Source organism: Rhinoraja longicauda, chromosome 24 (assembly GCF_053455715.1).
Source record: "Rhinoraja longicauda isolate Sanriku21f chromosome 24, sRhiLon1.1, whole genome shotgun sequence".
In the NCBI taxonomy this organism is placed as follows: Eukaryota; Metazoa; Chordata; class Chondrichthyes; order Rajiformes; family Arhynchobatidae; genus Rhinoraja; species Rhinoraja longicauda.
This window is the reverse complement of record NC_135976.1, coordinates 14,788,193-14,801,016: the sequence shown is the minus strand read 5'-3', so window position 1 is coordinate 14,801,016 and position 12,824 is coordinate 14,788,193. Positions and strand designations below refer to the sequence as shown.

At 42.7% G+C, this 12,824-nt stretch overlaps 1 protein-coding gene across 3 annotated transcripts in view; it reads left to right on the top strand.

Moving 5' to 3' along the window:
- The window catches only part of LOC144605433 (metabotropic glutamate receptor 4-like), an 808,110-nt gene that overhangs the window by 617,903 nt on the left and 177,383 nt on the right, over positions 1-12,824 (top strand). For all 3 annotated transcript variants that reach the window (XM_078420690.1, XM_078420688.1, XM_078420691.1), the window contains exon 9: positions 3,176-4,111. In XM_078420690.1, the coding sequence (XP_078276816.1) occupies positions 3,176-4,111 (936 nt within the window). The remainder of the gene's footprint in view (positions 1-3,175; positions 4,112-12,824) is intronic.

The window sequence follows — 12,824 nt, the reverse complement described above, 5'->3', positions numbered from 1 at the left end:
AGAACTGTGAAGCTGCCAGTGGACGGTTCAACATAAGGGCAACACTATCAGTGGCCAGTCAGATGGCCCTCGTTTAAAACAAAGTTATTTTGTATCTAAGCCTACCGAGTCCGCGCCAAACAGTAATCCCCAAATGCTAACATTATCCAACACACCCGAGGGCCAATGTACAATGAGATCAAAACCAATTAACCTACAAACCTGTACGTCTTTGAAGTGTGGGAGTAAACCTGAGCATCCGTGGAAAACTCACACGGATCACGGGGAGAACGTACAACTCCGTACAGACCGCACCCGTAGTCGGGATCGAACCGGGGTCTCGAGGTCTGGTCAATTTGGTTTAAGGCCGCAAGAGAGTATTTCTGTACTGTATTCGGTGTCTGTACGCCTCTGGCCAGCAAGTGCATGTTAACTGCCATATCATGCATGAAGCAGAAACTTTACTACACAATCTCCAGTGGTATCTGCTGCCTAATGTACAATGCTGTTTGAGGATAGATGATCCCACAAATACAGAGTGGATCACTGGAGTGGACTCCACACATGTTGGACTGGCAATGGGAATGGTCTCAGAGAGAACGCGCAAGGAGATGCAGTGATCATTGCAATCAGAGGCAGAAAGTGCTGGAGTAACTCAGCAAGTCTGGCATCATCCCGATAGAACATGGATAAGTGACGTTTCGGATCAGCACCCTTCTTCAGACTCGAAACATTGCATATCCATGTTTCCCAGAGATGAGTTACTCCGGCACTTTGTGTCTCTTTTTGTAACCAGCATCTGCAGTTCCTTTTTTCTTCATCATTGCATTTAGGTCCACCTGACTCTCTCCATTCTTACTCCATTCCACGGCTTGACTTTGAGATGGAAAACATTGGGAACATTATAAAAATGGTATTGCTTACTCCACTGGCAGGCTCCAAGGTAGTGGGCTCAGAACCATCTGAATCGTTAAACTCACACTGGAGTGGTCCTTCTCTCTTCAGTAAAGACCTGCTCCCGTGTTCAGAGCCAGTTTCCAAAGCATGTATCGCATTAGAACGTTGCAGCCAGGACAGCAGTATAGGGTTGCGCACCAACTGAGGTCCCTGCTTCATGTCCATTAGTTCCATGCGCAAAACATCTTTACCAAAGTTCACTATTTACCCGCGTTTATTTTTATTTGCCATTGGATAATTCCGGGTAATTGCAGCTCTTGACCACATTTGGAGTATTGTGTTCAGTTTTGATCATCCTGCTGTGGGAAAGAGGTCGTTAAGCTGGGAAGGGTGCAAAGAAGAATTGCGAGGATGTTGCTTGGACCTGCGGGCCTGAGCTACAGGGAGAGATGAGGCTGGCTAGGACTTTATTCTTTGGAACGTATGAGGATCAGGGGTGATCTTGTAGAGGTGTACAAGATCACCTCAAAATAATGAGGGAAATAAGTAGGGGTGGATGCACAGAGTTTTTACCCAGAGTAGGGGAATCATGAACCAGGGAACATAGACTTAAGGTGAGAGGGGAATGATTTAATACGAACCTGAGGGGAAACTTTTTTGCACTGAGGGAGTGAGTAGATGGAACAGCTGCCAGAGGAGGAAGTTGAGGCAGGTACTATGACAACATTTAAAATGCATTTGGTCAGGTACATGGATTGGAAAGGTTTAGAGGGATATGGGTCAAAGGCAGGTAGGTGGGTCAAGTGTTGATGGGGCATCTTGGTCATCATGAGCAACTTGGGCCAAAGGGCTTGGTTCTGTGCTGTTTGACTCCGTTGTTTCACTGGCATGTTCAGGTTCCATGTTAAAGACAGGTAGTTACGTTTTTCTTGTAAAACTGCTTGGCACCTGTAACAATGTGTTATATGTCGAACTGTAATGACTGATATGTCACAAAAGTATGTCAGGCACAGGACTTAAAACAAGTACATCTGTAACTTTTTTTCACATTATGTTCACCACACTACAAAGCATGAATGACTGGGCTAGCAAGAAGGTTGTGATTTATTTGTAGCCTCAGGATCCATTGGTGAGAGCTTTGTGAGGATAGTGTCCAAACAATTTCCCCTTGTGTTTCCATAACAAGATGACTGACTTTGAGAAGAGAGGTTTCCAATTTCTAAAATGTTAACAACCATATGCCACTCGGGCACAGTGGCGCAGCTGGTAGAGCTGCTGCCTCACAGCGTCAGAAACCCAGGTTTGATCCGAACCTCGGCTGCTGGCAACGTGGAGTTTGCACGTTCTCCCTATGACCACATGGGTTTCCTTCCACATCCAAAGAAGTGCGGGTTTGTAGGTTAATTGGCCGCTGCAAAATTGCCGCTGGCGTGTAGGGAGTGGATGAGAAAGTGACGTAACATAGAACATGGGCGAGCGGGTGATCGATAGTTGGCATGGACTCAGTGGGCTGAAGGGCCTGTTTCAAGGCTGTATCTCTGTAACAAAAAAGCTACATATTGTCTCTCATCGTTTACTGAATTAATGATATTAAAGATACATTAAAATTATTGCTATTGGCACAATGATCTGGTTTCCAACCAGACTTTTTTTTACTATAAAACAAGCACATCTGAACAATGTTTGAGATTTAGTAGCTATAGAATACAAAAATAAGGGAGACAACATTCAACTTTTGCAAGATCTGGAAAAGCAGAAATATTGAGAAATACTTCAATTTTAATCGCAGGAGCACACAGCTTCTAAAACTCATGTGATAGAGGACACAGAACAAAAAAAATAAGCAGAAGAAATAAATCTAAAAATTAAAGCTTTATGCAAATCAAGGACGAGCCACACCCTGGCCACTCCTACATCTCCCCTCTCCCATTGGGCAAAAGGCACAGAAGTCTGTAAATGCACACGCCCAGATTCAGGGACTGTTTCTTCCCAGCTAGTGAATCATCCTACCACAACTAGGGAGCGGTCCTGAACGACTATCGACCTCATTGGAGACCCTTGGACTACCTTTGATCGGTCTTTACTGGCTTGCACTAAACGTTATCCCCTTTATCGTGTATCTGTACGCTGTGAATGGGTCGATTGTAATTATGTAGTCTTTCCGCTGACTGGTCAACACGCAGCAAAAGCTTTTCACTGTACCTCGTTACACGTGACAATAAAGTAAACTCAACTAAACTATATTTACAACATGGCCACAAATGGGTTGAATAATTTCCTTTTTTTTTTCCCGTTTCAGACTCGTACCATGAAATGGCCCTCCAGTTTGCGACATATCCCGGTGTCAATTTGCAGCCTGCCGTGTAAACCAGGCGAGAGAAAGAAGATTGTGAAAAACATTCCTTGTTGCTGGCACTGTGAACTGTGTGATGGCTACCAATACCAGGTGGATAAGTACAATTGTAAGGTCTGCCGCTTTGACATGAGACCCAATGAGAACCACACAGAATGCCACCCAATCCCCATCGTTAAACTGGAATGGTACTCCCCCTGGGCGGTGGCACCAGTCTTTTTTGCAATTATTGGGATCATCGCCACACTGTTTGTCGTCGTTACCTTCGTACGCTTCAACAACACACCGATAGTCAAGGCATCCGGACGGGAATTAAGTTATGTGCTTCTGACGGGGATTTTCCTCTGCTACGCTATTACCTTCCTGGTGATAGCGGAGCCCGACGTGACCATCTGCTCCATGCGACGCATCTTCCTTGGGCTGGGAATGAGTATCAGCTACGCAGCTCTGCTCACCAAGACCAACAGGATATATCGGATATTCGAGCAAGGCAAGAAGTCGGTCTCTGCTCCCAGGTTTATTAGTCCAGCCTCGCAGCTCATGATAACTTTCAGCTTTACCTCCGTCCAACTGCTGGGAGTGTGCATCTGGTTTATTACCGACCCACCCCACTCCTACATCGACTACGATGACCAAAAGACTGCCAATCCGCGGTTTGCTCGTGGGATCCTCAAGTGCGATATTTCCGATCTCTCCCTCATCTGTTTACTGGGATATAGCATGCTCCTCATGGTCACCTGTACCGTGTATGCCATCAAAACCAGAGGGGTTCCAGAGACCTTCAATGAGGCCAAGCCTATTGGATTTACCATGTATACCACCTGCATTGTCTGGTTGGCCTTCATTCCAATATTTTTTGGGACTGCTCAGTCTGCAGAAAAGGTAAGTACCCACTATTTCTGCAAATCTTTACGCTGCATCTGACAGATTACAATGGTGTGCAATTAATGAGTGATAATATTATTTCAATTAATGGCGATAATTATAAATCTGAAAGATTGGCCGGCATCAGAGAATCCTAGTGGTGGATTTCCTGATGGAAATTCAGGAATCGCGATGACTTCAGGTTTTCCCAATTTTCCAATTTCCACCTTTCCCCGGAGATTGCATTAAACTGCTCCAAGACCCAGAACAATCTTCCCTGTTGTCTTAAGTACTTATAACCAGATTCGGATTCTGCTCCACCATCATCCTGTTCCAGGGCGTCCCACTACATTAAGTCATGGGAGCAGAAGTAGGCCATTTGGTTCATTGAGTTTACTCCGCCATTCAGTCATGGCTGATTTTTCCCTCTCAACACCATTCTCCTGCCTTCTCCCCATAACCCTTGACACCCTTACCAATAAAGTATCTGTCAGTACCCACCTTAATAATACCCAATGACCGGGCCTCCATAGCCATCTGTGGCAATGAATTCCACAGATTCATCACCCTCTTGACTGAAGAAATTCCTGCTCATCTCGTTTCTAAAGGTTCATCCTTGTATTCTGAGGCTATGCCCTCTGGTTCTAGACTCTCCCACTAATGGAAACATCCTCTCCACATCCAGTCTATACAAGTCTTTCACTATTCGATAAGTTTCAATGAGGCCCCTTATGTGTGAAGTACCTTCTATGGTACCTAGGTATTTATCTGAAGGCATTTATCAGATTTATCAGAAGGTACTGGTCAGACCGCATTTGGAGTATTGTGAGCAGATTTTGGCATGATGTCTAAGGAGGGATGTGATGGTGTTGGAGAGGGTCCAGAGGAGGTTTATGAGAATGATCCCAGGAATGATTGGGTTAACATATGATGGGTGTTTAACAGCACTGGGCCTGTTCTCCCTGAAGCTTAGAAAGATGAGGGGAGACCTCACTGAAACTTACCAAACAGTGAAAGGCCTGGATGAAATGGATATGGAGAGGATGTTTCCACTAGTGGGAGAGTCTAGGACTACAGTCTCGGAATAAAAGGATGTACCTTTAGAATGGTGATGAGGAGGAATTTCTTTAGTCGGAAGGTGGTGAAGCTGTGGAATTCATTGCCACAAATGGCTGTGGAGGCCGTCAATGTATATTTTGTAAGGCAGAGATTGATAGATTCTTGATTGGTAAGGGTGTCAAGGGTTATCAGGAGAAGGCAGAAGTATGAGGTTGAAAGGGATAGATAGATCAGCCATGACTGAATGGTGGTATAGACTTGATGGGCCGAATGGTCTACTGCTCCTATGACCCATGAACTAATGCCCTGGAAACATGGCACAGGCAGTGATGTAGCCTCTCTGCCTGTTGCACACAGCAACCGTTGCCCAACACATGGGACACTTTAAATTGCTACATTCATACCTGCCACAGTGTGCCCCAGAAATAAACATGTGTTTCTGGACTTTACCTTAACTTTAGCCTGATTGTGTGTGCTTACCACAGTAGTTTGGCCCTGTGCAAAATGCAATTCAAATTCCATGCACTTAAAAATACAAGGCAAAACCAAATTGCCATCCATTTCACAGAGCGTTCCAAGCATTTGGACAACTTGCAAATCGAGGTGATTACCTCCAGAGTTTTGTCGGGATATGATCTAATAGATCGATGTTGTTGATTAAGAGCAGTGGAGAACACCCTGTTCTATTCTTCGGATGGTTTTCCAATACAATTGTCTCTTTTGAAATGTTGTCTTCGGAGCAACTTTGCTGGGGACATGAATATTCATTGATAAATCATTCAAAATGGATTCATTTCTATCCAATTTTCCTATTTTCACACCTGTAAGTAAACCTAAGAAGACCTAACGAAAAAAAGTATTTTGTTTGATTATTCGCAATGTGTTGCTTATTTATGTTGTCCTTTCTTGCCTTGTTGGAAATGAAAGCGTTTATCCTTGCGAATATGGTTTGTGGTCTAGGGGGAACAGTTGCTCAATGTGACAGAAGAAATTAATCTGGCACAGTTCTGGAACTAAGAGGTTAGAAAGTTGGCTAATAGAGTAGACGATACTTTTGTACTCTTGACTTGAATGGAACCAAATATTAAAAGCCGTGCTGCATGCATATTCACTGGCATCTGGAAATACTAATGGAGGTGAATTACCAGGCAGTTGTTATTCTAAAGGTCTGCTGGAGGTGAATCAACATGTATTGATTTTAATGGGAGACTCAGTGAGTCACATCAACATGTTTCAACAAACTGTCCTTTCTAAGAACAAAATGTAAAAACAAGAATGGAAATAATTTTACAGCTTTATATTTTGGCAGGTGTCAAAAATACCCACTACAAAATGATACGATACTACCACAACGTTTAAGAAGCATTTAGACAGGTACAAGGACAGGACAGGTTTAGATGGATATGGGCCAAATACAGGCAGGTGGGACTTGTGTAGATGGAACATGTTGGTAGGTGTGGGCAAGTTGGAAGAGCCTGATTCCACACTGCGTGACTCCATAACAAAGAGGGTGATTTTCATTCAATTTGTCAAAAATGAGATATAGAGTACACCAGAATTTGTGATGGAGTTAAGCTTCCCTTCACCAGTCCCGCCTTAGAATCCCAACTTTTGAGGGACCTTTACTTTCAGAAATTTCATAATGAATGTAGTGAGCCATCCTGAGCCATCTAGATAACGTGTCTTTAACTTTGCTAATTAATTATTTCCCATAGACTTCTGATGGATTGATATGTATTCAAAGACAATTTATAAACTTTGTGAATAATGAAAAATGAATTGCAAGAACTTTTGAACAAAGATTTATTGCAGATTTATTAAAACAAATTTATAATTCAGTTTAAGCTCTCAGTTTCCCTTTGTTCTTGAATACGGAGATATTCAGAAAATATATGAAAATAATGCAATGTATCTGAGATTAGGCCACATTTGGAATATTGTGTGCAGTTTTGGCCATCCCATTACAGGCAATGGTGAAGGTTTGGAGAGGGTGCCGAGGTAGAATACAGCTTGGATTTGAGGGTTTCAGCAGCAGGGATAGGTTGGCTGGACTTGGATTGGTCCTCTTGCATTGTAGGTAATGCTAGTTTCACCACTGTGCCACTTGTGGACCTTGGAGCGTTTGTGTTACATGATGTCGGCAGAAAATAGAGAAAAATGTAATAAACTATTTCAGTTTCTAAAACAATTCAATTTGCTGAATTCTACTGGAGATTATACTTATGCCTATCAGGATAAAGGAAAACAAAACTAACTATGGTTGAACGCCCAAAGGATTATGCTATTGAATCTGGGTATTTACAAGACAAGCCAACAGCCCATGCATTTGTACTCATCAAATGTCAGCATCATTCTTGAATAAATAGATGAACTGAAATGGTCTGTACCTTTCAATACATGTAACTAGATATTAGCCAAGCCTCAGGAATAGTTCAGCAGTATCTCTTTGCTCTCAAACAGCAAATAGAACATGGAACAAAGAACGCCATAGAACAGTACAGCACAGGAACTGACCCCTTCGGTCCACACTTTGCACTAAACATTATGCCAAGTTAAACTGATCTCATCTGTCTGTAAATGATCCATATCCCTCTATTCCCTGCACTTCCACACGCCTATCCAAAAGCCTCTTAAACGCCACCACCACCATCTGCCATCTATCGTATCTGCCTCCACCACCACCCCTGGCAATACGCTCCAGTGTAAAATACGTGCCTCACATATCTCCAGTAAACGTTTCCTCTTTCATCTTATATAGCTCTGCCCTCCAGTGTTAGACCTTTCTACCCTGGATAAAAAGTTCTGACTGTCTACCCTATCTATGCCTCTCGTAATTTTATACACTTCTATCAAGTCTCCCCTCAACCTCCAATGTTCCAGAGAAAACAATCCAAGTCTATTCATCCTCTCCCTGTAGCTGAAACCTTCAAATCCAGGCAGCATTCTGGTAAATCAGAAAGCGAGAGGGAACTTTAAAATTATGAATGGATTTAATACCGTGAATGAGTCCACATATGAGACGCATGAGAAAGCCAAAGGAAGGAATGCCAACATTACTGGGCATGTGGAGTGATCAATAATACCAGCCTTATCCAGGACTTCCCCATGTAATTGTGATCGGGACCTTTCATGGGCAATAGAAAAAACTAGACTGAAAGAAGTCAGCCTGTAAACTGATTCATTAAATTTGTTGTCAAGGTTTCTTCCTGCTGTTTATATCTCAATCGGTTCAGTCCATGCCATTTTCTTTCTGCATAGAATATCTTTACTTCACACACAATAACAATTGGGCATTGAAGAAATTGGTCTCTAAGCTGAAAACCAAGAGATATTGACATGTATACTAAGCCCTACGAATTGGAGGCACTTAAATAGAATCCAACAAAAAATGAACCTCTGCTTTAATTTCCACTGAACTGCTGAATTGACATTTTAGAAATCTGAAATAAAGTACCAAATAAATGTTAAATTGGATTTTTTTCTTATTCAATATTCCAATTAGCGTCAATATTGTCATAACGTATCAAACTATTCTAAGTAAATCACATGAATTATGAATTAATGAGCCAATTACATTGATTCTGATGTTTTCGTATCAATATGTTGAGATTTGGCTCAATTGCCAATCCTATTTTAAATATTCTGTGCTGGTGAAGCAATTTTGTCTGTAGAAAGCCTCACAAATGAGACTTGCAGATAACGATACTTAAAACAAAATAGAGGAGTGTCATGGGTTACATCTACCTTGCTGAATTATATTATAATTTTAATCTAATGAATCATCAGTCAACCTTCCCTCCAAAATGTTGGTGATTTCAAGATAATGGACACTGACTGCACTGTGCCCTTTTTTTCTTTCCTCAACTGGTATAAAAATCTAGTACATGAATAACCCCGTTGGGCTTAAGAATAGAAATCAGGTGCTATTTCAAAATCATTCACTCGAAACTTTACATTCTTATCGATAGCCTCCAAAAGGCACTTCTACTGAATGTGTCCTTTGCTGTCTGTGCGGAGTTTGCACGTTCTCCCTGTGACCGCTTGGGTTTCCTCCAGATATTCCGCTTTCCTCCCACATCACAAAGACGTGCGGGTTTGTAGGTTAATCAACCTCTGTAAAAGTTCCCCCAGTGTGTAGGAGTGGATGGGAAAGCGGGATAACATAGAATAGTGTGAAGGGGTGATTGATGCGCAGTATGGACTTGATGGGCTGAAGGGCCTGCTTCATGCTGCATCTATTTTTTTAAATCTCGTCGATTCTCAGCTAAACCAACAACCTGAAATACGGTGGCAATGTACGAAAATGTGGCATCTTTACGTTTTTTTTAAAATTGTTGTGTGTCACTGATGAACAGAAGTCCAATAAACATCACAATCCTCATTCATGACATTCCCAGGATATTGTTCTGCGTTCCCCTGTGTTGCTCTTGTCAGTTTAATTCTCAGAACAACATTGTCATCATTCTGTGTGCAACACAGTATTATGTCACAAGGTCCTGGAATCTTCAGCAAAGCACTTTAGCTAAATGCTGGAGTAACACAATGGGTCAGGCAGCATCTGTGGAGGGAGTGTTTGGGTGACTTTTCAAGTCAGGACCCTTCTCCAGACTGTTTGAAGAAGGGTCCTGATCCAAAACATCGCCTGTCTGTTCGCTCCATAGTTGCTGCCTGGATCGCTGTGTTAGTCTAGTAGTTTAGTTTAATTTATAGATACAACATGGAAACAGGCCATGCAGCCCGCCAAATAATCATTAATCAGAATACCCCTGTTGCTGTGCTGTACTTTTCCATCGTCTTATGTTGATATGTAAAAGAGACCAGATAACTTTGTACTCCAGTCATTGAAAGCAAACTATTAGATGCAGCAAGCAGGCAAATTGTACACTGGCTTTCATTGCAAGGGGACTGAGAGAAGAAACAAAGGTTAACTTTGTCTGAAGAAGGATCTCAACCCGAAACGTCACCCATTCCTTCTTTCCGAGGATGCTGCCTGTCCCGCTGAGTTACTCCACCATTTTGTGCCTATCTAGTTATTCATGATCAAACATAGGTCCAAAACAAGAACTGTGCAAAATTCCTCCGACATTTTCCACGGCTCCACATACATTTGTTAGCGTTATATTTGGTAGTGTTCCCAAATACTGTAATTATACCCGGAACCCTTGCCACTCATGTGGTCCCCTCATGTGGCTATCCCTTCCCTCGTTTGAGGGACGTCTCCACCAGACCCTACCCCCAATATCCAGCAGCGGGCGGACCCGAGACTGTTGTCCTCCATCACAGAGCCTTGGTGTGGTAAGCCAGTTATTGCGTGTACCGTTGTGGTGTTGTGGAGCGTTGTGTACTATTTAGTCTCCGTGTATCTCACATATCACCATGGAGGTAGAGCAGTGTACAGCAGACAGTCCTGAGATGGAAGAGCTTTTCCAAAAGGAAAGATTAGGTGCATTAAATCTATTTCCTAAATATAGAGCCTGAGGGTTTCAATAGACAATAGACAATAGGTGCAGCAGTAGGCCATTCGGCCCTTCGAGCCAGCACTACCATTCAATGTGATCATGGCTGATCATTTTCAATCAGTACCCCGTTCCTGCCTTCTCCCCATACCCCCTGACTCCGCTATCCTTAAGAGCTCTATCTAGCTCTCTCTTGAATGCATTCAGAGAATTGGCCTCCACTGCCTTCTGAGGCAGAGAATTCCACAGATTAACAACTCTCAGAGTGAAAAAGTTTTTCCTCATCTCCGTTCTAAATGACCTACCCCTTATTCTTAAACTGTGGCCCCTGGTTCTGGACCCCCCCAACATTGGGAACATGTTTCCTGCCTCTAACATGTCCAACCTCTTAATAATCTTATATGTTTCGATAAGATCTCCTCTCATCCTTCTAAATTACAGTGTATACAAGCCTAGTCGCTCCAGTCTTTCAACATACGACAGTTCCGCCATTCCGGGAATTAACCTAATAAACCTATGCTGCACTCCCTCAATAGCAAGAATAGTAAGTTTCTTGGCCACTTACAAAATTCTGACAAAGCCAGACTGATTGGATGTGTGGAGGATGTTTTTGTTCAAGTGGGAAAGGGGCATGTCTAGAATCAGGCATCAAAGTCTCAGGTTACATTTAGATGTAAAGTTAAACGACGGTAGACACAAGAGACTGCAGACGCTGGATTACAAAGAAAGACACAAAATGCTAGTGAAACTCAGCGGGTCGGTCAGCATCTCTGAACTACGTGGATAGATGACGTTTTAAATCTGAAGTAGGGTTCTGACCTGAAACGTCACCTATACTCCTTTCTCCAGAGATACTGCCTGATCTGCTGAGTTATTCCAGCATTTTGTGTCTATTCTGTACTCAATACCCTGACTGATGAAGACCAATGTAACAAAAGCCTTCTTAACCATCCTCTCTACCTGTGAAGGCACTTTCAGGGACCAATGTACCTGCACTCACGGACCCCTCTGCTCTATAACATTCCCCAGGACCTTAACATCCCAAAATGCAAAACCTCTGCTCGTATCTGCATTTCACTCCGTTATCATTATTCCTCAGCCTACTGGCCCAACCGATCAAGATCGTACTATAATTTATGATAACCATCTTCACTATCTACGATGCCACCCATTTTAATGCCATCCACAAACTTAAGTTGGAGAAATAGGTTTATTTGTTTTCTGTAATTAAGAAATGGCAAGTTTTATTTTATCTATCCTAACCCCATTCTCCTGCTTTCCCCCCATAACCCCTGACACCCATTCTCATCAAGAATCTATCTGTCTCTGCCTTAAAAATATCCATTGGCTTGGCCCCCACAGCCTTCTTATCTGATTGAAAGGCAGATGGGCATCTCTTCATCTCAGATGACTGGGGATGTGCAGAGATTTATTTAACCTGATGGACAGGTACATCTGGATGGCACCTTAGTTTATTTTCACTGGAGAGATGTATTTATTTTAATTCCTGGTGGATGTTGTAGAAATGTGAAGAGACGCCCGGACAAGATAGAACGGTATTTAAATCGGTAAGAAGGAACTGCAGATGCTGGTTTACACTGAAGATGCTGGAGGAACTCAGCGGGTCAGGCAGTATTTCTGAAGAAAAGGAATTGGTGATGTTTGGGGTTGAGACCCTTCTTCACACTGATAGTCGGGGAGAGGGAAACTAGAGGTATGAAAAGGTACAAATGAATGAAAGGTATGAACCTTTCATTCCCTCCCTGTCCCGCCGACCGACGAGCCTTCGGGCGTGTTACCGATCCCTCCGACCGACGATAGGAGATACTGATCAACAGAAACCCACTGCTTAGAGGGGGAGAGGAACAGGAGTCGGTGCTTGAGGCAGTTCATAGCTGGCCTTTATCCATATCAATAGAAAAGCAGATGCATGTTGGAAGAACACAGGAAGGAAGTGCTACTCAATAACCAAAGTCTGCAGTTTCTTTTTTGCTCTGGTTTATTTTCACCCACATGTTTAGATCGTAATGTTGTATCCTTATTGTTTTGATGTGTTTATGCTTTATTCTTAATTGTTAACTGTGTGTTTGTGTTGTCATTTGTGAGCGGAGCACCAAGGCACATTCCTTGTATATGCACATACTTGGCCAATAAACTTATTCATTCATTCATTCATTCAAAGTCAGGAAGAAATGAAAACAAGGATGAGGACTTTA